The sequence below is a fragment of the Diadema antillarum genome, unplaced genomic scaffold, assembly GCF_040938485.1.
Source record: "Diadema antillarum isolate AM-2024a unplaced genomic scaffold, OU_Dant_1.0 scf00000054, whole genome shotgun sequence".
NCBI classification, from domain to species: Eukaryota; Metazoa; Echinodermata; class Echinoidea; order Diadematoida; family Diadematidae; genus Diadema; species Diadema antillarum.
In genome coordinates, this window is record NW_027270943.1 from 225,703 (window position 1) to 251,647 (window position 25,945).

The 25,945-nt window shown below is 38.2% G+C and overlaps 1 protein-coding gene across 1 annotated transcript; it reads left to right on the top strand.

Annotated features, from left to right (window-relative positions):
• Positions 1-6,160: 6,160 nt before the first annotated feature.
• Positions 6,161-9,619, top strand: LOC139715722 (uncharacterized). Its single transcript, XM_071627272.1, has 3 exons — positions 6,161-6,403; positions 7,786-7,975; positions 8,538-9,619. The coding sequence occupies exons 1-3, from the start codon at positions 6,161-6,163 to the stop codon at positions 9,617-9,619; spliced, it is 1,515 nt and encodes a 504-aa protein (XP_071483373.1).
• The last annotated feature ends 16,326 nt before the right edge of the window (positions 9,620-25,945 follow it).

Here is a 25,945-nt window from a genome sequence, read left to right on the forward strand (position 1 = left end):
TTGCAATTTGATATAAAGTTCAACTCTTTTAAGAAGCCAAGCCAAAAATATATATTGTTTTGAATTGTGTGATGAGTTGTTCAATGTTTTGTACTTTTCCCGTCTTCCATGATGTATTATGCATGTTATGTGTCCTTTAAAGGGCATAGTCCGTGAATATAATAAAATGCTCAAAACAAGTGCATAATTCTTGCCTTTTGTGACGTTGTGCTTCATTATTACTGCAGCTACTTAACGACAGCGAGAAAATATCAGACTTGCAGAACTTTATCCGACATACTCCGACGATTTATTGTATTTCCGAACAAACCAGGTATACATGGATGTGTTTCGCGTTCACGCAACCGAACAAAGTCTATTAATCTCCTCGACACCATGATTTACCGAAGTTGATTTGGGGTTTATTGGTAGACCGCACTCCTCCCATGAGACGGAGTGCAGATATAGAAACATAAAGAGAGAGAGAGAGAGAGAGAGAGAGAGAGAGAGAGAGAGGGGGTAGAAGTTGAGCTACAGAGGGGGAGGGAGTTGGGAGAGAGTGAGATGCATGCATTTATAGAGTAATGTGAAATAGAAAGAAGTAAAAACATAAGTAGCAAAAAAAAAACAAAGATGCAGAGAAAAAAAGGAAAGCAATTAGACTTATTTTAGAGTAAGCGGAAGTAGAGACTTCAACTCTTTTATCGAGAACGGAAGCTTTAGACCACCCTTTGGTCAATATTCTGAGGAAACCTTCTTTTTTTGTTTAACTGCTTTTATTTTGCTTCTGCAGCCAAACAAGCAAATGTCTAACAGATAGGCTTTAGTAATAGTGTAATGGTCTGCCACACTTGTCATATATTGCTACAGGACAGGCTCTTCATTTCTTATTGCGGGACCTCAAAACGCATGTACACAGCCACATGTGTTTTGACGTCTAACTAAAGATAAGAAGCTCTAAAAGCTCGCATGAATGTTGCATGCCGTGACGTATCCTTGGCTTGGACCCCACGGGTCCGCGGCGGCGGCGATTAGAAATTCATCACGCATCCGTTCTGGCTTTACGCGTCCACCTACATCCACTATGTGTTTTGGGTACGTAGGGAACAATTGGCGGTTCTCCCGACGACGATGATGTCATGAAATTATCTCACGAACAAATAGAAAGTGCTTACCCTAGAAACCAACAACAAGCCCCCCTCGAAACTTTTCTCTCCTCATCGATCCGCCCCGTCGGACTCTCCTACAGTCCAGTGGTCCGTCCACAAACAGGCCGACCTTTTATCCCTTTCCCGGCTTGGCCCATTGTTATGCAAAACACGTAGCTAGGGGTTTGGCATTGATGTACCTCTTATTCTTAACAGGGGACTTTAATGTATGCACTTTGGGGGGCAAAGAAGTGACCGGCGAAAGAAAGGGGGGCCCAAATATAAATCGACGCCATCTTGCCTCCACTGGTCCACTCGGAAGTCTTACTTTTGGAATATTAACGCAAACACAAGGTGAGAATTGTTGTTTTTTCTTCCTATTTTAGTTGTGCATGAAATCATTAAACTTTGTAGATGGGTGTGTGTGCTTTTTAGAGTTACTACGTAGATATTTTTAATGATTTCATCGAGTTAATCTAGTTCTTTCTCTGAACTATCACCATGACGCAAAACTCGGAGCCTGGGCCACATGAGCTTCATGTTACAGCTGCTTTCGTGATTTAACAAAGTTTTCATAACATTGATATGACACCCATGCAATGATCAGATAGCTCATATCATCACATATAGCACTTATTCCTGACGGAGGTTATTCCAGCTTACAGTCGGAATCAAAATTTTGTAATGTTCCTTTTTTTTTTAAGTTTTATGATAGAGCCAAGATTTTGTCAAAAGCACATTGCAGTGGATTCGTTTCTTCTGCGAATATCTCGGTTAAGTACGTCAAGAATGTGAGCCAAAAGTGAATAAATTCGCAGTTGATCTGTGAATGCCTCGGGTACCGTTATTATCATGACATTCGAAAAGGGCAAATCCTCGGAATCAACAGTTTTTTATTAAACAAATACAATGTACTTGAGCTCACATATCAGATATGAAATGACAATACAGCCGAAACTCTGATTGATGTAAACACCAAAGGCGTTTTTAAGGAAATTTCTTCATCATAGGCTGTAACAAATATGTCCTCGCAACACCATTACAGACACCCTCTTTACCTCAATTTTTTAGCCGCCTCACATGACCGCTTTGCCTTTTTTAATGTGTGTAATATAGCTGTTCTAGTGAAAAGGTTAAGGAAAAAATGCGCTTTTTGGTTTTTCATTTGAATTGAAAGATTGCAAAGTTATAAGCATGTGGCATATAATGCCATGTTCTAGACTTTACTAACTTTATAAACTTGAAGTTAAGTTTCCTCTAACAAAATTTACCATCTTAACGGTAATCTTACTAATAAACTTGAAAAAAAAAAAACACAAGATGGACGTTCGTAAGCTTTAAAGATTAAACAGCAAAAATATCTGCTTTCAGGACGTACAGGACTGTGAATTTAGAAATGATTTAGAAATGCAACCAGTCAAATTTATATACAAATGCAGGTTAAACACGTCCAATGCAATTAAGTGATCATTGTGGATTGTGGGTGCGTGTACATGTTTTTCGTTTGGCAAGTGCATGTCAAATATCCGAATAGTACATGTCAGTGCGTTAATGTTATTTATCTATTTATCACAATAAAAGTTTAATCCGCTTCGGTATGCAGAAAAAAAAATACCCTGGGACGAGGTGTTCGTAGCTGAAAAAAAGAAGATATTAGCGTAGTTGGCCTTGATATTGTATTTCAAATATCAAAATCTTGACTGGAGGTGTACCCACGAATTTTGTGATGACCCTCAACAAATGATGGATTACGCCCCTAGGATAATCGTCTTAGAAATACAGTGTATGCCTACTGTACATCGCAGAAAGACATTGCTTACTCAGATTCAACTTCACTAAATTCTATGTTACGAGAAAAAGTTTGGCCGTTTTAGAAAGATGGAAATATCATTTGAAGATCGCACAGACAGGTTGTGCGAAAACATTTTAGGAATTTAAGCTTACAAATGTACAAGGGTAGGACCCTACATGATGGTATCATCAACTTTATTTCAGAGGGACTGTTGTTTGACAAAATCTGTAAACTGTACAATGGCTTTGCTGACTTCTTTCTTCCATTAACATACAAGTACAAATGTCGAGTGACAGAATATGTTTGTAGGTTATTCGATCTAGGGTACCATTCTACAGTCTCTCAATGCAAAGTCGGGCATAGAAAGAGATTACAGTTCGTCCAAGACGTTGTTTTAAGTGGCTCCGTTATCTTGTCTCGACCAATGACACTGGCTGGAATACAGAGCAAATCTGACAGTCCACGACAGGAATTATTTCTTAGCAATGTGCAAAATGTATTCACAAATATGACTCTGTCATGACAGTATTTATAGTCACTGGAGATATGACGTTTTACATATCGTGTATGCATACTGTATACTGTCACATAAAGATAATACACGAATATTACTTTAGACAACGTTCGTTCAAATTAGGTCTAGCTCAGATTATAACGTATGATGATAGTGATGATGATAATAATCATGATAACAATGACGACAATAACGGTGATGATTGCAGTATAAACTATAGTGTTAATGATAACAGTCATGATAATTATAATGGTAATGTTATAATAACAATGATAACAGCAATAACAATGAAATTGATCATAAGGATATATAACAATCGTGTATATGTATGTCTTATTTACAGAGAGTATATAGAGATAGCCTTTTGAGTATTTGCACTGTTCTCCAGAGGCCCTTGTCATAACCATTATTGAATTGCATATAGCAGCATTGCCAGTAATCTATTCTAGGACCTGGATCAAGAGGACGATCATAATTTAAAAAAAAACAACAACATCATGTCCCAGATGGTTAAGTACGTACAGTGGTAGAAGTCAAACTCAGGATAAACCATATTAGAGAAGAATTCACAATATTACCACAGAATCCACAACAATCGGGAGGTTTTCTTTTTCTTTCTATGCATTGCAACATCGACTGCAGCAGTCTTTACATCGAGAAATTTCCTCATCTCAGAATTTAGCACCTTTATACATGTAGTATGATCCCAGTCCGCTATGCGTGTACACTTGTATTGCTTGTTTTTATTGAAAATTATGTGCCTTTTAAGAACATGTGGAAACACCGCTGTGCATGTGTCTTATTGATAATTGCTAATTCAGTTGATCTTCAGTGAATGAATTTAACCAGAAAAAAAAATGAAATGAAGTACAATAAACTTCTTTCGTTTTCCGCCATCACGATTATCAGTACTACGATTGATAGCTCTGGTAACGATGAGCTTGCTCTACGCTATTTAACTGGTTACCTGAGAAATTTTGAAAAAAAGAAATGAGTTGCGCGGCATTATACAGTTGTATGTACAATTGTGTCAAAGTAAATTCATTTCATTATCTACATGGTCTGAAAAAAAGATTTATCGGCAAAGAATTGCAAATCAACACTCATTGTGTTCACTCTGAATAACTAATAGTTTCATTGTTTTCAGTGACTATGTTTGTAAAATGCTGTCCCCTGAGACCTACAGTAGATTTCTCTTTCTTTCTTTTTTAAATCTAGCTATATAAATACATTTTATATCAAAGGCAGCCCTTAGCATACTAAAATTAACACCTATGTGCACACATAAAGTACTTTTTATTTATGATATCTGTGTAACAATATCGCCCCTTTGCATTTCATTTCTCTTGAATTCTTCGAAATGACAACTAGAGATTATACAGTATAATACTGCAGGTTATTCTTGTGTAAGTCCCAAACGTACGCATCTTCATTGGGGACTTGGATAATGATAATGAAAATAATAATAATAATAATAACAACAATAATAATAGAAATGATGATGATAAAAATGATGAAAATGAAAATTAATGATAATGATAATAATGATGATGATAATAATAATGATAATAATAATAATAATAATAATAATAATATACTGCTGTCTTAAACGCATCATATTAGCCTAAATTTCGTACTCCGATACCAGAGAAAAGACGCAAATTGATATCGATAAGAACTAGAGCATAAGGATGCAGTATTCTCCCCTCTTTCACCGGGACAACTGAATTATAATGAGTAAGTTTTAGAAATGTTCTTCCAGCGAGACACTTCATTACATACCTCAAACTCACCTCAGCCATGCTTGACAGGTACCCATCTTTACACAAAGGTCAAAGCCAAAGGTCAAAGTGGATCCTTTTGCTAATCACTATCATCATATAAAATTTAAAGAAATGAAATGAAACAAAAATTCGTGTGCAAAACCTATAATCTGTAAAGGCATGGAACACATACATGCCTATAAAGAGCAAGGCATCATCAATTGTTATTGATAAAGGGCGAAGCCTTGGCTTCTCCACGAAAACTGTTCGAGGGGGAAATAAAGACAGAATCACCAATAAATTCATATCTTCTTAATACAATGTACAACACTGTAGTTGCAATGACTGATACCATGCAGTTGGCAACTAGGGCCATCCGATTCCACACATATTGTACGTAGTCTGTCAATATAGCTGAGTTGGTGAAGCTTCCTTAATGCGTGTATAATGTGTTAAGATACACGTGCCATTGATTTTATAATACATGAACACGTTGCTACATGTACATTAAACAATAATATAACACGTGCTCGAACATACTTTTTTTTGTATTGGAAGTACATTAGGTCATATGCGTTCGTGTGAATAAACTTAGTGGAAAGTGACGCCTTATGCAAGTACTTGGTAATATATTTGTATAATATAGCAAGATTGAAATAAAAGGGTTGCTACATTTCGTACAACAGGGAGACACTCAGCGACACCATGATTTATATCCGCATATAGTTACAAACCCAGTTGTGAACTGATTTCTTGAATTGTTCTTTTATTACTGGACAGATTGGAGGTGATACCACTTGTATGCAGAAAAGAGGAGAAACCAACCAAAAACTCTTCACCAGTTTTCTACCATCGTGGTCGCAACACTCTTAGAAGAAAGAAGCCAAGTCGAAGTCGAAAACCGAACTGATGTCGGATGCCTCGCGTATCATGTAGTGAGGTGCACACGGTCATAATTCCCGACATGGAGAAGGGAACTGGTGACCACGACTCGGAGAAGGCGATGTCGGAAGAAAGGGCGACGTCGCCGTCGTCGGCGAAGAAGAGGAGAGATCGGTGTTTCAAGATTGCGATGTCTTTCTTCCCGCTCGTCATCTGGTTGCTCTACCTTACTGGAGGTGGCTTCCTTTTCAGTCACATCGAGGGACCGCAGCTCGCCCGTATTCGGGCGTACGAACGAGAACAGTTTACTCTGCTTGTATACCAGGTGAGGACAAGGTTCACGTTTTGCATCATGCTCGTCTACCAGGACGGCAAAAGATCTAGGCAAAACAAAACAGTGGTTTCACACTACTACAACAACTACTGCTCTTACTTCTGCACTAAGTTTTGCAGCTATTGCGCTTATAGGCCTATTATCAACTACTTCTTCACCTTCCACGTTTTATATGTCCCAATTTATGATGATTATTGCTACTGGTACAACGGCCCCACCACTTTCAGTACCAAAGCTACTGCTGCCCTACTGCCATGTATAGTACTGTATTTCTTACAGATTTTAACAACAGATGTACTGTGTATGGCTGTCACCGCAAGTACCACATAGCATTATTTTATATTTTATCTATTCATGTTTTCTTTAAAAATACAAGGTAGGCACATTCAGTTCGATAACTGCTTTACAATGACACGAATGCACGCCCTGTTTATACACAAAATATAAAATTACAACACATTTATAGTAACATGATTCACACGATGACAACCAAACAAAAAACTTAACTACATTTCTGTTACGTACTATATACTGGATATATCAAGGGTTAAACAATGTACATGTAGTATGACAAGCGCAACCACAACAGCAGTTCACCTTTATGCTATTACTGTACTTGCACATTACTCTTTCCTAATCACGTATTCAATAGTTACGTTGTAGAGGCCTGCTGATGCCGTTACATCTGGTGCTTAAACAATTTGTATGACCACTGTTACTATATGTACTGTAACTACGATGTTAGAATTGAAGTATCCATCACAACCTTCCGCTGCTGCTGCTACTTCTACTTCTACTACAACCACGTCACCACCACTGCAACTACAACAACAACAACAACAACAACAACTACTACTACTACTACTACTACTACTACTACTACTACGTCCACTACTACTGCTACTGATACTACTACTTCTACTACTACTACTACGTCTACTACTACTACTACTACTACTACGTCTACTACTACTACTTCATACATTGTACTACTACTACTACTACTACTTTATACATTGTATTACTACTACTACTACTTTATACATTGTATTACTACTACTACTACTACTACTACAGATTATATTGTTACTACTACTACTACTACTACTACTACTACTACTACTACTACTACTACTCCTTCGGTACTACTTCAACATTTCTGTTACTTTTGATACACCACCAAACCTTTCTAAAGAGTATTTTTTTAACTGTAACCGCCAGCCACTACTATCACTCTTACCACTACCATCACCACTAATAATAACACTACCATTACCACTATACCACTACCACTACAGCCACTACAGCCACTACTTTGCCTCAACCATATCTTTGACTACAATTTCTACAATTTTGCTTTGATATCTCTGCAGGCATGGGAGAGAGGTCGGAATTGCAATATCAGCAATGTGACGTATGAGTCGATGGATCAGATGAATGTCACAGCGTGCCAAATTGATGACATTATGAACACCATCATGAGGGAGGTCCACCAGGACAAGGGACTCGAATGGAACTTTCTCGGCGGGGTCCACTTCTGTCTTACGGTCATCTCCACAATCGGTCAGCAAAATTTTTCCTCTTTGTTTATACCATTTATGCCATATATTTGTTGTTTCGATATATGAATTGAAATACATGTACGTATTATTGTATATGTTCACGCTATTGGCAATTCATTCTTACTGTGAAGTGATGTTTAGGCCCTACGGGTCTTAAATGTTTAACATTCTTGCAGCTTGCTGTGCGTCTTGGTGATCTGCCTCCAGTAGTATGCCCGCTTTATTTGTTCTACATTTGTTTTTTTCTTTATAATAATTCGATGATAGTCAACAGGCAGGAATAAAAACGAAATGGTGATTTACAACAACCTACGCTGATTTTCATCCTTCTCTTCTTCCTATTCCAAAATATTTTCTTGTGGCCTCAGATCGATTTGTGCACCTTCGAAGCCAAACTTCTTAAACAAAACAAATGTTGATAAGAGTGTCCTGTGCCATTTTTTTTTGTTCATCACAAAGTCTTGACAGATGGCTCATCAGTAGAAAGAATTCTTACCTTTCTGTCTTCACACATAGTGGAATCTTGTTAATATTTCTCACTGCTTTCCAATCTCCCCTTACAGGATATGGCATCCTCGTACCCAAGACGCAATTAGGCCGAATTCTGTGTATTTTCTATGCCATCGTGGGCGTGCCGCTCAACATCACCCTCATCGGATGGGTGGGACGGGGCATTGTCTACGTCATCACTAAAACGTATCAGTCACTCTACAACCTCTGCCAATCCTGTAAGAAGAAGCGGGCAAGAAACATGGACGTGCGCCCACCTCGCTCAGTGAGCTGCATCAGCGTCATCAGTGCTGCGCGTGTGAACAACGCGGCAAAACGCGACAAACCCAGACGCAGCGTCGCAAATACCAACGACGACCGAGGGGATTTTGACAGTAGCAAAGATTGCCGCGTTACTTCTGACAGTGACGGACAAACCCGACTTAATGGAGTTACCAATCAAGCATTTAGACAAAAACAGAATGGACAAATAGGATCACCCAACCCAGGTGGAGGAAGGGTGGATTGGGGAGGAACAAGTGAGGGAAACTCAGACAAATCATCGACAGTAGGAAGCCTCACTCACAGCGTCCAGATGAGGGAAATATACAACGGGATGCTTACTCAAGGAGAGAGCGTCGCAATATGTGAAGCTGAGAATACTAATATTGACACGACCCTTCGATCACGAAACAACGAAAACAACAGCAACAACAACAGTGCCTCCGACAACTCCGACGTTGATGACTCAGCGAAATCGACGTCGGTACCGATCTGGTTCGTTGGCATCTTCTTTATCATTTACCTGTGCCTGACGTCGCTGATCATCTACTACTCTAGTTTCGTGCCGGGCGAGTGGACGCTAATCGACTCTTTTTACTTCGACATCATCACCATCCTGACGGTGGGATTCGGAGATATGTTCTACTACACCAAGGGACAGACGCTAACGGAGAAGCAAAAGACCACGGCAGTTCTCCTCTCTATTACCATGATGATTCTTGGGATGCTCATGATTTCTGCTTTCCTCTCGTTTGCCGTCGAATCCCTGACCCTTGACAACATGAAGAAAGCTTTTGATCGCACCTTCGTAGCCTGCTGGGAACGACTTTTCTGTCGGAAGAGGAAGAGGAAAAAACCGGTTTCAGGAGAGTGACATTAGAGTCGTTTTCTCGTTGTTTTATTTGTAAATCAAAACTGAGATATCTGCCAAACATTGCCATTATGTCATTTTGCAAATGTCTATGTGAAATATTTCACCAGTGAAACGTAATATCAATTCCAAATCGTCAGTCATCCCAAAATAATATAGTTCAACCAAGAAGGTAAACGTACTAGGCGAGCCTATACTAGTATCTTCTTGGTTTAACTGGTGTAGTCAATCTGATTATCATACATTAAAAAAAACAACAACAACATAAACACATGATAACCGGTATCAAGAACTGATCTCTACATCCTAACGAGGTTCTTCGATATTGCCGGACTTTAATAAAGTAAGGAGAGTTTTTTTTTTTCTCTGAGAAATGGATAGCATCGATTTTAAACCCCATATGCATTCTACTATTTTTCCTTTTACTGTGGCTGTGTTTATGACAGACGTCTGTAAGTACAGGTGTAGGGTTGGGCAAGATTCAAATGGAGGCCCAAGTATGGATCCTAGAATACTCGCAAACAATGCCAGTCGGCCCCAGGGCATGCCACACACGGTGCCATCAAGACACATCGTCTTTGCTTTCTTGCTTTAGACATTAGCTTTGACATCGCTCTCACAATTTTCTTTCAAGAGGAGATTGGAGGGCGAGGCAAGCTATTGTACATTAGTGCCATTGTTAATGCAGGTGGATATTAAGCTTTAAGCAATCCATCGCATCGCACATTATTGCAATGGTGATTATTTAGCCAAGAATCATTGCCAGGTGCAGACATTTTTTTGTTTGTACGTGAACGTCAGACAGACTTGTCACCATTAAAGGGTAATAATGATAACGATAGTTATGTTCTCAGCCCTGCAGCATGTAGAGTTTCTTCTGCCAATAACATTCATGCTCTTCTCGCAGTGTTGCTGATCAAGGAGTAAACATTAAAAACTAACGATCACATGACCTTGGAATATTGCTTATTGCATCATGCTCATTCTATGACTCAAAGTAGTCTGGGCAAGGAACGTACCCACTGTCTTCAAATGTTAATTCAAATTATTTAAACCACAGGCCAAAACAACAGAAAAAGGAGACAAAATAGGAAAACAAACTATTGATTGTATAAAGTAAGGGATGGGAAGACTTTACCGGCGCTCTTTCATTAGATCAGCACAAATAGCCATGTAGATATGATGAAATGTGCTGGCGTCAACTGTAAAAGGTCTAATCATTGAGCACATCAAACAAACTGAGTTTCGAGAACATAACGAAAAATTCAACCCAAAGGGTTCAAATCGGCGAATCGATGATATTTTTCTGTATTATTTAACATTCGTTCTCTCGGTATCGATAAAGAAGAAAGCGACACAATAAAACATCGTGTTATATTATTCCTGTGATACACAGCTGTAACTGCATTTTAAAACTGCCTCGTTTTATACTTCAAGACGCTGCACGAATGGGGGTTAAGGGGTCACACAAAAAATGCAATAATGTGTTTCTTACACACTGTAATAGGGATGACCTGTAAATACCATTTATGTGTAATAAATATTTATATTGAAATATGATTATTTTCTCTGTCACCTTGTGTCATATTTCGAGTAGTTACTTATCGTGTCATTTTGTGAGGTAGGAGTTCTTTCATACTAGTGACGGCTGCAAAAAGCCTCATTCACTGTTTATTTGTACGTTAGTGTCCTTGGCGTGTGCGAGTATTAATGAATGAGCGTGTGTGTTTGTGTGTGTATTGTGTGTATGTGTGTGTGCGTGTGTGTGTGTGCGTGTGCTTGTGTGTGTGTGTGTGTGTGTGTGTGTGTGTGTGTGTGTGTGTGTGTGTGTGTGTGTGTGTCTGTGGGCGTGTGTTTGCTGGCTTTATGCCATCGCAGGCAAGTTCCTGTTTGTCATGCCGTTCTATTTTTATCTTTCTCCCTTTAAATCTCTATTTACCTATATCAATCTTGAAGAATTAATTCACGTTTTAATACTAGATAAAAGTATGTTTCTAGTATCACTATCCGACCTTGAATGTTTTGTGTGTTTGATCTGCTTACTTCTGTTCACGGTTTGGTATATATGCTTTTGCGGAAATTTCAGCTGAGGTTCTCAGCCCCTGTACACATGGTACAGATATAGCTAAGCCTGGCACAATGGCGATTCAAAGCAGTCTATTATCACTTTCTTCTTTTTCTTTCTTTAATATCATTAGAGTGGACGCCTATTTAGCGTACTGGTCGTCTATATAGCTGCAGACATGAAGCGACCTTGCGTTGTATTGACCATGTTTTGATCGCTTATTAAATTTACTCGCAAATCCGTTATAAAGCATACGAAAGTTCTATGTCACCAACCACATGACAATATATTATCAAGATATTGGTCAGAAACAACCGCAAAAACAACGGCATGGACGACGACAACAACAACAGCAACAACAATAACAACAGCAAAAGAATGCACGCTTTTGACAATGAAAAAAAAAAACAACACATTCAAATAGGGAGTGTAAATTCTAATTCTAGATGGTCTGCAGTCATCTACGATGGCAGTAAAACTGATCATCGTGGTGATCTTGCCCACAAGAGCGATACAAGTGACAGCAACCTATAATGCGTAAGCGAAGGTCGTAGCCCCTGAACCCGTTTGTAGTCCCTTGGAAATATCTTGGAATATTGCGTGTGATCATCGCATAATATTGGTTAGCAATACCCGTGGAGATTTTATGACATTGTATAGGATAACCTCAGGTTTCTACCTATATGGATTGCATTCATTTATCGTATATGCTATAGGGACCTTTCAATGTTTAGATAATGGGGAATTTAGAGCTGATTATATGAATTACTTTACCTTTATAACTCACAATACAACTATTCTAACGATAACAATGACGATATTAATATTGATGGCCGGGTTTTCTCTTGACTTTAGGTCTAATGAGGGCTACTACATATTAGGTTGACCCTTCGCGTTATCAATTGAAAATTTATGTCCTCCGATATTTCATACTTTTCCACGATACACATAAAAGTCCTGTATTAACTGTTGCTAGTAATAGAAACGGTGTATCAAATATGGAACGAACGATTTAAACTTTTCGGCTACAAGAAACTCGGTTCTTGTAGCATGATCCCCGGTCACTATTTCCGCGCCAGGAACTTGGATAGTGTGTACAAAGCTGTTGTTGTTGTTGGTGTAGTTGTAGTTGTAGTTGTAGTTGTAGTTGTAGTTGTAGTTGTAGTTGTAGTTGTAGTTGTAGTTGTAGTTGTAGTTGTAGTTGTAGTTGTAGTTGTAGTTGTAGTTGTAGGCAAAGGGTCAAGAATAAAAAATGATATAATGACAGTACTTGTCTTCTCAGTGAATGATTTCTAAGCACACGACAGCACGTCGAGTAGACAGGCACCCTTTTGCAAAATTAGCCTTCCAAGGCCGCTAGAGAGCGCTAGACAGTTTTGCACAACTGGGACCATTGCTTCAATATAGATTAGAATGTTTGTACGTCAAATGGGTTTGATTAACTCCCTGCTCATTATCTTGATGCAAATGACACCAGCCTGTATTAACCATGACACAGGAATGCATTGTTAACTGAAAATTCATGTCCTCTGATATTTCATACTTTTCCTGGATACGCATAAAAGTCATGTATTAACTATTGATAGAAACGGCGAATCGAATATGGAACGTAACTAACGATTGAAACTTTTCGGCTCAAGAAGACAGGCACGCTATTGCAAAATTAGTTTTACAAGCCGCTAGAGAGCGCTAGACGGTTTTGCTCAACAGGAATCATTGCTTCACTAGTATAGATTATAGGGCTCACACGGGTAAATAATTCCCCATAGAGACGTGTGTTAAAATTCAAAATTCAAAAAATTCTGTAAAATAGCTGAGAGAAATGAGGTGTTTCATCTTCACTAACCTGGATAAGTGAGCTATACCCTGTCATCCATCAAATTTCCAAGGCGGGTTCTTCAGCTCAAACTCTGTGTTCGCAAAGCCAGACTTCGAGTTCTTTTCACTCAAAAAAATCACCTATTTTCTGTACATGCACTCAATGAAATATAGTCCCTTCAAATTCCATGAGAAAAGTTTTCATCTTTAAACCAAGATGCAGTTTGTAGAGGAATTCATACTCAATATCTGCAGCTATTCAGTTTTATGCCAAACTGCATTATTGACTTTAATTAATTTTTTCTTCATTTATTTTGGTATCTTTGGTACGAATTGGTGAAGAGGTCTGGGACATTCTATTTTATTTACAGGTGTGAGCCCTATAATGTCTGTGTGTCAAATGGGTTTGAACACCGCCCTGCTCGTATTGATCTCTAGTGGCATACTACACGGATCAGTATACTTCATTTTCCTTGCATAGATAATGCTATGGAAAAAACAAAGAAAAGTGGTTCGACCAGAAACGGGAACCTGTATCGCCAATACGAAGATCGGGCATTTCAAACCTGACAGGGAACGGGATTAACGCATTCATGAAGCAAATTCATAACTTTATAATTATAATAATTATGACTTTTACTCGTCTATATAATAAGCATCGAAATAATTTTGGAGATGTGTTTACGAGCTCTTCCAAGGTCTTCTTGAGTCAACATTTCAATCGTTCTTGCTGCCAAATCCAAACTAACGTGACTGTAACGTGTGTGAAATCATGAGAATAGCCGAGTGGTTACTGGCATGAAACAGAAAGAGAAATTCTCAGTGGGGGCGCTGTGGTATAGTGGATAAGACTCCCGACTCCCGATCGGAGGACCCGAGTTCGAATCCCGCCCAGTGCTTTCGTCCTTGGACAAGATGTTTTACCCACTATGTCCCTCTCGACCCAGGTGTATAAATGGGTGCCTGGCAACGCTAGGGTAATAATAATAGCAGGGCCCTCTGGTAGAACAGTGGCAACACTGAAGAGGCTACCCTGGGTAAATAAGACATTATAAAAAAATATAAAAAGGTCAAAAAATGAAATAGCCAGTCAGTCAGAAGAAGAAGTTAATGAGTAAACATACAGATATGTATGCATTATTCATTGTTTTGTATCATATGAACTAAACATATCAACTAGGCACCTGTGTGAAAGATTTTTTTTTTAGATCCTAAACTCCCAACCGAAGTGAGGAATCGTTTATGGAAACCTCCCGAATATTACATAAAAAAGATAGAAGTCATTTCTCATGCAGCAAATGTCGAGTTTCGAAGCTTAACTTTGCGCACTTGGCGCCCAAAGGCACACAACATGTCGTGCTTGTTTTAGGGAGAACCAATTAGATGACAGCCTAAATGTGGGGCCTGAGCTGAGAAACTTGTCACGTCGAGCTTAGCTTGACGTCAGGCCTACTTTTAACTCATTACAGCTTGCTGGACACTTGAACAACAGTGTAAACCAAATAGCCTTCAGCGAGAGAGTTTTTCTTTCCAAAACGTCATTCTATGTCTTTCTTTGTAATTGTCAGAGAGAAATAAGCCAGCAACCAAAACAGCAAAACGAGGAAGAACAAAAACAATGCATTTCTTAACAGAATGAAAACAGCGGAATGCAAATTTGGACTGGTTTTACGACTTGTGTCCACTTGAATTTTGAGGGTTCTCCAATCTAAGGCATGACGCCACCTGTAAACTCAACCCACAGCTGGAACATCACGTAAAACCTTACCACGATTTTCACTTCCGAGTCAACGCATAAGAGTTTAGTGTTCAGTCAGAATTTGAAATTGCCTGAACTGACAAACAATCGTGACAATGATCTAGCTATCATTTTCATTGAAAAATGACTTTGCTATCAGAATATTTAGATATCACCAATAGCCAAACCATTACAAACAAATATTGATTACATAATAGCAGAAAAGCAAAAGAAGTCAATCGCCTTAAGTTTATTCTTTCAAAATAAGTCACCCTTCATATTTATATTCAGACTGAAGTTGATTTTATGTAGGCATACTTGTTGCAAGTCGATTACATATTGTAGTAAGAATATTGTGATATTTGTTGTATTCTCATTAACAAGGTACCAAATAAACATTAGCACAGCAACAGCACTGTCAAAAAAAAAAACCAACAACTCTGAATGCTGAAAATCTGAAATAAATGCTTAAAGTGAAAACTGACAATCGCATGTCCCACGGCAGGGGGGGGGGGGGGGCATTCCCAGCATACATTATGTGAGTGTTTTCGTCTCATAAGTGGCCAAGATTGATCAACAGCTCGTGAGAACCATTAATATCAGCGGGAACCTATTCTAAAACAACATTGAGAGGTTCTTCAAATGAATTACTAGTCATCTTTTAATGGGAGATCAGTCACTGACAAATGCGCCTAATTTTGATATTGTGCGTTTAATGTGATTTCCGCCTTTTTTGAGTGTTTGCCATTATCACTACCTTGACATATCTCTCAGATAAAAAAAAAGGGAAAGTGGTAAGATTCTCGTTTAGGCGCTCCATACATCAAACTGGAAGAGAGTAGCGACTGATCTTTAATAGTCATACATCGAATGTTGTGGATTTGCTATGAAGCCAGGTGTGCAATACACGCTTCAGATTCATGAACTTTGATCTTTTCGTCGAGGACTTACATACTACATTCTATTTACTTTGCTTGTATTGTCAGTTTTCGCTGCAGAATTTCACACTGCTTCTCTTTTCTATGTCTGTGATTGGAAAGTAAACATAGCTATCACCGTAACTACGGAAGCACTGATCTCGCTCCGAAAGTATGCAGAAATCAAATAGCAAAGGAATTGACTTTTATACTGGACACTCTTGCCAAGCGTGTATATAGGTACGGTTTTTGTGGTCGGATTTGTGGCTGCACAAACCGGATCACATGAACGCAATATCATTATTTGAAAAATCAGCCATGAGGATTAGACGAGCAGACTGGTGAATCGCTTCCAGAAATGAATCTCATGTCTCCTCGTCTATCATCTCCCACAATGCTGAAGCAGGTCTTTGCCTTGACCGTCACACGTCTCACGTTTCTAATCTTCTCGTTCGCAGGTAAGATTTCGCGTTCAGTGCACCGGAGTAAAAAAAAAAAGACAGAAAGAAAGACAGAAAAAAGAAACATGCGCAAAAACCAGTAAAGCGAAGGCGATCCTGGAGATAACATATAATGTTTTCTCTCCAGCGAGGTTCGACAACGGGTTCTCAAGAAAAACGACGGCCGGACTAACAACAGAAAAGTCGAGGAATGATAAAAGCATCGGGGAAAGGGGAAAGAAAAATGTCAAAATTAAAGCAAAAATATAGTTAGATATAGTTTACATACGCAGATGTCGTCCACCTTGGTACAGAATGCTAAATATCAAAAATAATTCTGGTTTATTCTTTCTCTGCATAATCTAGATCCGAGCCTTGGTGTTGAGAAGTACACACTTTGTTCATTGCGTAGGTATGATTCAAATCAACATGAATTTAAACTATGATATTACTACATCTAGTTCTCTTTGTAGGTTTAATCGATGCCACTGGAATAACGGAGGCATATGACACTTACACAAGATTCGGTGAGTAAGTTTTTCTACCACTGTAACGTGACCAATTTTCATATCACTGTGTCTTTAGCGCAGAGTAAAGGAAATTCTTGATAATTAAGTACCTGTCCAAATTGCCAGAGTGAAAATGTGGGTTTTTGAGATTTTCTTAGCCAAATCAAATCTATTTCTAAGACTGTCTTTTTGGTGATTTTGCACACTTTTAGTTTGGGTATCTGATGACCACATTCCTCTGATGTCCTCACCATGATAAATTACATGTGTCTAGATGTTGTAGCCACGTGATGATGACCTACAAGTTATACATTATATCAACTCAACAATGTATTCGTATTCCTTCATGTCCGTATCAGGGAATATGAAATACAATAAACTATATTACAGGAATATACATAAATATACATATAAAATATGTTTCTATTCATATTTCATACTTTCGCTTTGTACAGATGTCGGTTATTCCGCAATAAATAATAGTCATATAGTATTCGACCAAAGTCGTTCATAATTTTTTATATGAGTTTATGAATTTCGAATCAACAAATTCATTCTATTGCGCTGATTTAGATGAATTACTATCATCCGAATGTTCTGCGTGATCGACATCTTGACTTTGTGTGATTTAGTATAACGATTACAATGTTATTCAAAAATCGTATGCAAAGACAAGGTAAAGAAAATTGTTTTTTGGAGCACGTAACTTGATTTATTCAGTTTGCAGACGAGACATTATGGCAAAGTAAATATGATATCTGAATGTTCCTGTCAGCTCTTACATTCCTTGTAGCTGAGAGCCTATTATTCACTACTTAGTTTTATTATTCATTTTAAGTGCCTGAAGTCAGCCTTGCAGTGGATCGGTTGCTCCTTACCGAACCATCCGACAAATCGTTCAATTTGAGCAGTGACGTCAGCATCCGGGCCACCATCCGGATTGGCACCTTTGTGGATACGGGTTATGTCATCGGGGATGATAACTGGCGTTTCGTGTTTTTCGCCGCGAATTCGTCGAACTACAGGCTGACAGGCCAGTTACAAACATAGATATACAATTCATAGTTGAAACTTGATTGATAGATGAAACTAAAAGCCTGAAACCATCAATTATTACGGTGAAATTTTAAAGACTACATGGTGTGGCTGTAAATATTGTTTGATCCAATGAAAATACAACTGTTTGTTTCACGTTGCAAGATTCGTTAATGAACACATGGCTTGGTGAAAATGCAAGGTGAATGATAAAAAAAAAACTTCTAAGATGGAACCTATTACCATTAAAAAAATGAACAAATTTTACTCTTGACATAATGCTTTTATATTCCACTCATGGAAATTCTAAAGTGAACATTCATAGGCCTGGCCTATATAAGTAAACAAATAAATAAATATATATATATATATATATATATATATATATATATATATATATATATATATATCATGTCACATAAACTACTTGTTCACTGGCAGTTGATATAGGTAACAATACATCATACGCAGAGGCGGATCTAGAGGGGGGCGCAGCCGGCGCATGCCCCCCGTTATTTTTCTTTAAAAAAAAAAGAAAAAAAATTGAATGAAACCCGGAAGTGGCACCAGAAATATTAGTTGCGCCCCCTCCCTTTACAGAATTCCTGGATCCGCCCCTGATATGTATATGGCCATGTCGTTATATATTTAATCGGCAGGCTTTAATTTGTTTACTTTATTATTTCATTTCTTGTTTGACTGCAAAACCAAGTGAATATAACGTTTTGGTCTACAAAAAAAAAAAATGTTAATGCCAACAAATTATTCTGCTGTCAGCTCAATGCAGAAGAAAAGTGAATTACGATTGGATATTTCTGCACTGATTTGAAATGATTTGACTGTATTTTGGTATATACACAGAATGATCCCAGCTTATCAAAAGGTGTTTATAACTTTGTTAATTGCTGATTTCAATCAAAACAGACGAATTTCAAGCAGAGCTGACAGCGGGCCAACGCGGATTCGACCTGTACGCCTCGTCCACTTTAACTTTCACCAACGTACGTGGCGTCCTTGATCTCAGTTCGCTTGACTGTGACTCGTTCACAAGGCTCTGCACACGCGTGTTCGATAGCGATGCTGGTCTGTGGGTCTTGGCCGAAAATTCGCTGGATGTTGCCTGCACAGACATCCTTTGTAACACAGGTACACCGATGTTCTTTGCTGTTGATGTGTTAGAAATGTCAATCGAAAGATTACAAGCAGATTGAATTAACTCTGAGGTCGCAAAGGCAGCACTTGACCTAATTATGCGTTCATGTATCTACTGTCTCCACAGTATGTACAGGAGTTTGCCACGACCAGTCACATTCGTAGTCTTTCTTGGTAGTTGTTGAAAGAAGAAGAAAAGAAGTGTGTTGAAACAAAGCAATAGAAAAAAAAAAAAACTCAGGACAACCAAACAGAAAAAAAAACAACAACAACACAGACACATACACACACACACAACTACACAAAATCACTCTGGATGAAAACCAAAAGATCTTACGCACTCTGATGCCACACATAAGTCACTGTTTTGTCTCGATAGTTATGTTCAGCTAAACCTGCTCTAGAGAATTCTGCAAGAGGGCAGTGGGTTAGAAAGCAGGAGCTGTGAGTGGGATACCACTGTCCCAGTCACAACCATGTTCGCAGGAAATTAATCAACTTTATTGATTTATTAATACAGATTATTCTACAGAGCCTGGCATGACTGTCCTTATTGAAACCCTCCTTGGTTGTTTCTTTGATGAGAATGATCTTTTTGTATGACATAAATTTTTTCCCATGGTAGACGAACAAGCAGTAGCACAGTAATTCGGGATGAGATGCGATATTCTTACCTAAGTCTAATGTCGTTCCCCGTCATCTACCCATATATGAACATCCTTAACTCAAGGTCACCATTGATGACAATTATCGCTGCACTGAATCAAGTGGATAATAACTACGTTGCTATAAGAGCCTAAACTGCACAGATGACTTCTCCGATAAATTCCAAGGAAGTACTGACGACATTAAAGCATCATTCTGGCAAGAGACCTTAATAAAAACTGGTCTCAAAAGCACCTTTCGGGTGCTATCAGTCCTCGTTCGACGGTGTGAACCTCAGCAAGCTGATGAAGCAAAATAAATCTGATCTGATTGTATTTGTTTGCTTCAACCTACAGCTTCATCAGAGACTTCATTTCACCACCTTGTCTTGATTTCAACGCTGGTGGCTCTTGTCACGGTGATATGACGACGTGATACAGTACTTCGGTTTTGACCCCTGTGCTACATCTTTTTGTGCCTCCGCCACGAACATTTCGCCAGAGGCACTATGTTTTCTGGTTGTCTGTCGGTCTGTCCGTCCGTCCGTCCGTCAGTCCGTCCTTTCATCCGTCCTTCCGTTCTTAATCGATTTAACGGACGGCGTAACTGTTTAAGTACCGTTTGAGGAATCCAAATAAAACTTTTCCTAGTCTTGTATGTATGAGTGGACAAAAGCTGCACCTAGCAACTTTTCGGCGAATGTGCTCACGATGAATAGTCATGGGTATTCAAGGTCAAATACTACAATTTCACTATTTTCCTCATATCTCTGCGATGCGGTGTTTCATAAAACTTAGTGTATACCTGTATTACCGGCTAAAGATTTCTAAAAAAAAAGTTTTGGTTTTGGTTCATGGCATCAAAGGTCAAAGGTCAAGTATAGGAATGCTAAATTTTCACCCTTTTTTTTCTTCATATCTTGGAAATAGCTAAAGGTATATATCTTCATGAACTATATGTACTTGTATTGTCTGACATTGATTATCTTGGGAAGTTTTTTTTGTGTGTGTGTGTCATTGTTTAAAAGGTCAGGTAAAACGTTCTAAGATGGCATTATCTAATGCTGAAATGACACAATTTTCTCCCTGCTCCTGATATTATTAACTTAAACTTTGTATTCATGTGCATTCATTACCACACAATGTTTCTGTAGGAAAAGATCTGGGCCTTGGGGTCAAATGTCAGGTGAAAATGCTAAACTTTCATAATCGTATTCCACATTTTGAAAAATGACTCAAAGTATTGTCATGAAAATTTGTATAATTATATATATTAACATAGGGTCAATGGTTAAGGGTCAAAGGCTAAATGAAACTTGGTTCAAGAAATGTATATAATTATTGTTACCACTCACCGCGTTTTGGGCTGTCCCACCAAACTTTCTAACATGTCATATTGCCAGAGCGAAATTTCTAGTTGCCCATAATTTTTGAAACTTTTACCACAGGTACAGGAGAGGAGAAACATACAGTGTGTAAAAACGTGTACAGAAATAATCATGAGAATGAATAATTCTGCTTACCAGCCGAAGCAAAAGTAAATTTTAACCCTTGGCGCTTCTATTTAATGAATTTAGATATTCTCGGAACAGAACTTATGTTTACAGTAGCACAAACCCATGCCTATGCTTATGTGCGTATTTATAAAACAGTATTGTATGAAGACTTTGCACAGGGGTGCAAACATCAATATGCTATAATTCACACTCGCACACGCACACATACGTAAAAATATGAGAAGAAAGTCCCGGAACATTGATATCTACTCTTGGTGTGGGTTTTTTTTTTCTGCCTCAAAGTTGTCCAGTGCTATCTACATTGTAACACTTCATTTCCAAATAATTACCACTAAAACGGTCAGAATGGCTAATTTGTTCAACGAAATTGTTAATAAGCTTTGTTGCCTTAGATTTGAAAATGAACAGTGTATAATCTTGTCGTACATTACCTCTACTACATTACTGACATTTTGTGTTCCGGTATATTTTGTCATTTTTCGTCAATAGTACGTTGTATTAAACTTTCAAATCATTGCTACAGAGCCTACATTTTAAAAGCTTCTGTTTTATAGTCAGTTCTTCATATAACACGTTATTCATATTTGCATCCGTATTTCCATCCAGAATTGACTATTTTGTGTTGTACTACCCTCTTGAACTCAAGTGGAATGTAAAATGTATGAAATTGTATTATATGGAACAATTAAAAAAAGCTGGTCTGAAGGTTAACCCATTCGCAATTAAAAAAAAAAAATCGGTAAAACTCATTAAAATTGCAGTCGAGTGTGCAGTGTGCCAAGTTTCTCATTTTAGTTTCATCATACTCTGACCAACGACTCTGGTTGAACTGAAAATGTCACAAAAATTACATTTGAAGATAGATAAAGTGTGAGTACCTTATTAGAACAATGTATTAGGAATGCACAAAACGTTAATCCGATGTTGTTAACGTGCTTTCCATATTTCTATTTCAAGAATTACTCAGCTTAATGACAAATAGCTTTCTAAATTTTCTGTAAATTACTTTTATTAAAGCATTACTTCAGATGTCATTACACATTAATCTTCGTTGCTCAGTTTGGTTTCTGGTTTGAAGGAAATAGATAGACTCAAATATAACTTAGGGTGTAAGGCATATCGCACACACACACACAAACACAAAATAAATCACTAGTGTTTCACTTTGTGTGGTTACTTAATGAAGGACACACACAGAAACAAACAAACACACACACAAAGAGACAGAGAGAGAGAAAGAAAGAGAGAGAGAGAGAAAGAGAGAGAGAGAGAGAGAGAGAGAGAGAGAGAGAGAAACAACAACACAAAGCTGTAAGATGGGGCCACAATCTTACAAAATAATTCTATATAGAATACGGGTGCAGACTTCAAAATCCCGAAACTTGTTATATGTCGTTGCTGGGTTGACATCTGAACACCACCATTAGGAGTTACCTTCGTGCCAGCAAAAATCAATAATCTCAAGGGGCCCATCGGAAGTTATGCTTGAATACAGTCGGTAGACACCCCTCCAAGTGAAAATGTTTCAATTAGCATTCATCGATTGAATACCAACTGCTGGGATGAAATACAACTTTCTTCATTCTTTCTAGTAATCTATATTTGTCTTCTTACTACCTGGCGAACAAAGGACCTGGAATAAAGTCCCTATATGGATCAGATGTCGTACTAGAGTCCCTCTTCTCTTCTTACATTTTGGGGTCGATCGAAAACTTTCAATTCCAATCTCAGAAGACAATTGACTACGTGCCTTCGTGCATGCGTACTACGAGGCCGACTTTAAGCGTGTCTGTCTCGTTCCCTTACTTTTGTCGTTCTCAGTGTTTGCAAACCACAGATTGGGGGTGGAAAGCCCTCGAACCATCTTGCATGTCTGATGCTCAGGCAACAATTTTTGCTCATCTTTCTAATGGACCTTGCATCCGATGCTGCCACATCCGTCAACGGTGCCGCCTTGTGTCTGTCGTCAGCACGGAAATCAGTCTTGGCAATACAAAAGGCATATGTTCGGCGAAACCATCCCTTTCTCTTAACTGTAGACAATTACAAATTAACTTCAAATGACATGTACTGTCAAACTAAGGATATAGTATTCGCTCCTGGCTTGACTGCATTGTCTGTTTTGAAAAGATGGATGGACAATGAGAGAAACAGCGAAGAGTGAGAGAAGGGAAGCATGTGGCGAGAGGAAGTTACATCTCAAGAATCAAGGGGGACATTATACAACTGTCAACTGCAATTGATTGTTCGCTTCTTGAAATTATTAAAATTAAAAAATAACGTACCATATCAGGTTTTGACGACATATCGCGCATTTCAGTTCATATCGTTTTATTTTGTTCTGTCTTTGAGGGGAGGTGACTCTAGAGGGGGATAGGAATGTCCAATCAAATATATCAAAGACATACGAGAAAAAAAACACACTTTAGATTACAAATTGCACGCTGATGAGCAAGTCAGACTCTCATTTACCCGAACAAAACATTGCTTCTTGTATTACTCCGACCGGAAGAATAATTGACGACCCACGCCTCGTTATATGCCGATGCCAGTGTAACAAACAGTTCATTTTCTACTAAATCAGTATAATGTTGTCTCCTATTACCTATACTTATGTTTCTACAATCGAGTGCTTGTTGAAAGAGAAATACAACGATCGACAGCACTGCAATTTGTAAAAGATATGATCGGGACACTGGGAACGGATGGTGTGTTGTCTATTTCAAGGGGTATATCTACTGTCTGATTGAGTGTCAATGATTGAAATTGCAACGGAAGTAGACGTGGAACCTTTTACATTAAGCGCTTTCAAAAATTGTAGCTACTAGGATATATGGCAACAGCCAGATTGCAACCAATGAACTGTAAGTTTTGCAGCTATTAAAAAAAATCTGATGTCATCCAGTCACTGTAATTTACAATAACTGCAAGTCTCTTCATGAAGAAAGTGAAAAAAAAAATAATTGGACATACCTTACGACTCTTCACCGATGAGGGAGTCCCTTTCTAAGGCTGCAGACGGACACCAAACAGTCGGATGTCATGTTTGGTGTACATCCTGCCAAATTATTTTTATTTTCGTGTTGTTTTTCTTGGTACGTGCACAGAATCGTAAGAACAATATATTGAGCACAAGTGCATAATAGTATATGTGAGCGTGAATGTGTGAGTGAACGTGTGTAAGGGGTGGGGTGGGAGAAGTAAGGATGGCATGCAGCTTGCACATTCTTGTTGACTTGAGTAAACATAGTATATTGACAAATAAAATACTGGGGTAATCGACACGATGCAGGCAATTTCACTAACATCAAGCAGGAAATAAGAGAGTTGGCTTCCTGAATGTGCACATGTCATAACAAAATGCGTGTAGGTGTGAGTTTCTTCAATTTGTCTTCCTTTACAAATGAAATTCATTAAGATCGCAACTGCTGATCTATAAAATTAACAAACATGTCGGAAAAAAGGAACCAGTGGGACTCGAACCTGTCATCTACTGCTTTCCGGGCATCGATACTACCACCAGGCTGTCCCTGGTCGCCAGTAGTGATATGATGAACTTGGAACAAATACCCAAGCTCCAAAATTCCGACATTGTTATGTTAAATAGTCCATTTGTCTCCCTCTACAAAATGTAGAGGGATACAAGTTGAAGAAACTCACACCTGAACCTTCACCCCTCTGAATAATATCTTTCTTTTATTTAAAATACATGTAGTCGCGTCGCAAACAAAATTAGGTCATTGCCTCGCAACTGATTCTGATCGATAATTAAGCAGCCCACAAAGAAACACACACATATTTGCAAACAAAATCTCCCCTGGAGAAAACCATCATTGTCAAGATATCACAAGCCAGCCAAAATGATTTGATCTGAATAGATTTTAAAGGCACTATTTACCATTTGGAGATGATAAAAGAACTCAGATTTGGTGCTTCAAAATAGTTCTGAAATGTGAGTTAAGAATAGAAACAACAAATGTAAAAATGTTAACCAATATAACCAATATTAAGTATTGCTAAATATACAAAATAAGAACAATACTTATAATAAAAATTTTTCTAGAATAAACCGTCTGCAGTTATGGTTCATTGAGAAAAATGAACATATCTCCTTATATTTTAGGTTTTATTGCGAAATTTGTATATGGTAGGACGTTTTTTTTTTTATACAAATGCCCTACACATAATGTATCAAACAATGTCAAATGTGATAACTCTAACATTAAATGGTAAACAATATCTTTAATCAAACTTATAACTTTCAACTGACTTGATTTGACTCTCTTTGGTGTGGTCAACGTATATGGAAAGTGGTGATTGCACCCAAATAATGCTCCAATAGCAAGTGTCTACAACTCTTTAGTTTGCTATACAATGAGAAATGTGACAAAACAAATGACAACTCAATGGTATTCCAACGACTACTATACAAGCAGCAAATCAAATCAGCAGTCTGAGAAGTTGGAGGAAATGAAAAAAACAACAACAACCAAG

Bases quoted from the DNA above. Each gene is read 5' to 3' on its own strand.
- LOC139715722 (XM_071627272.1), top strand. From the start codon at position 6,161: ATGGAGAAGGGAACTGGTGACCACGACTCGGAGAAGGCGATGTCGGAA. The intron at 6,404-7,785 runs GTGAGGACAAGG...ATATCTCTGCAG, and splicing joins TTACTCTGCTTGTATACCAG to GCATGGGAGAGAGGTCGGAA. The intron at 7,976-8,537 runs GTCAGCAAAATT...CTCCCCTTACAG, and splicing joins TACGGTCATCTCCACAATCG to GATATGGCATCCTCGTACCC.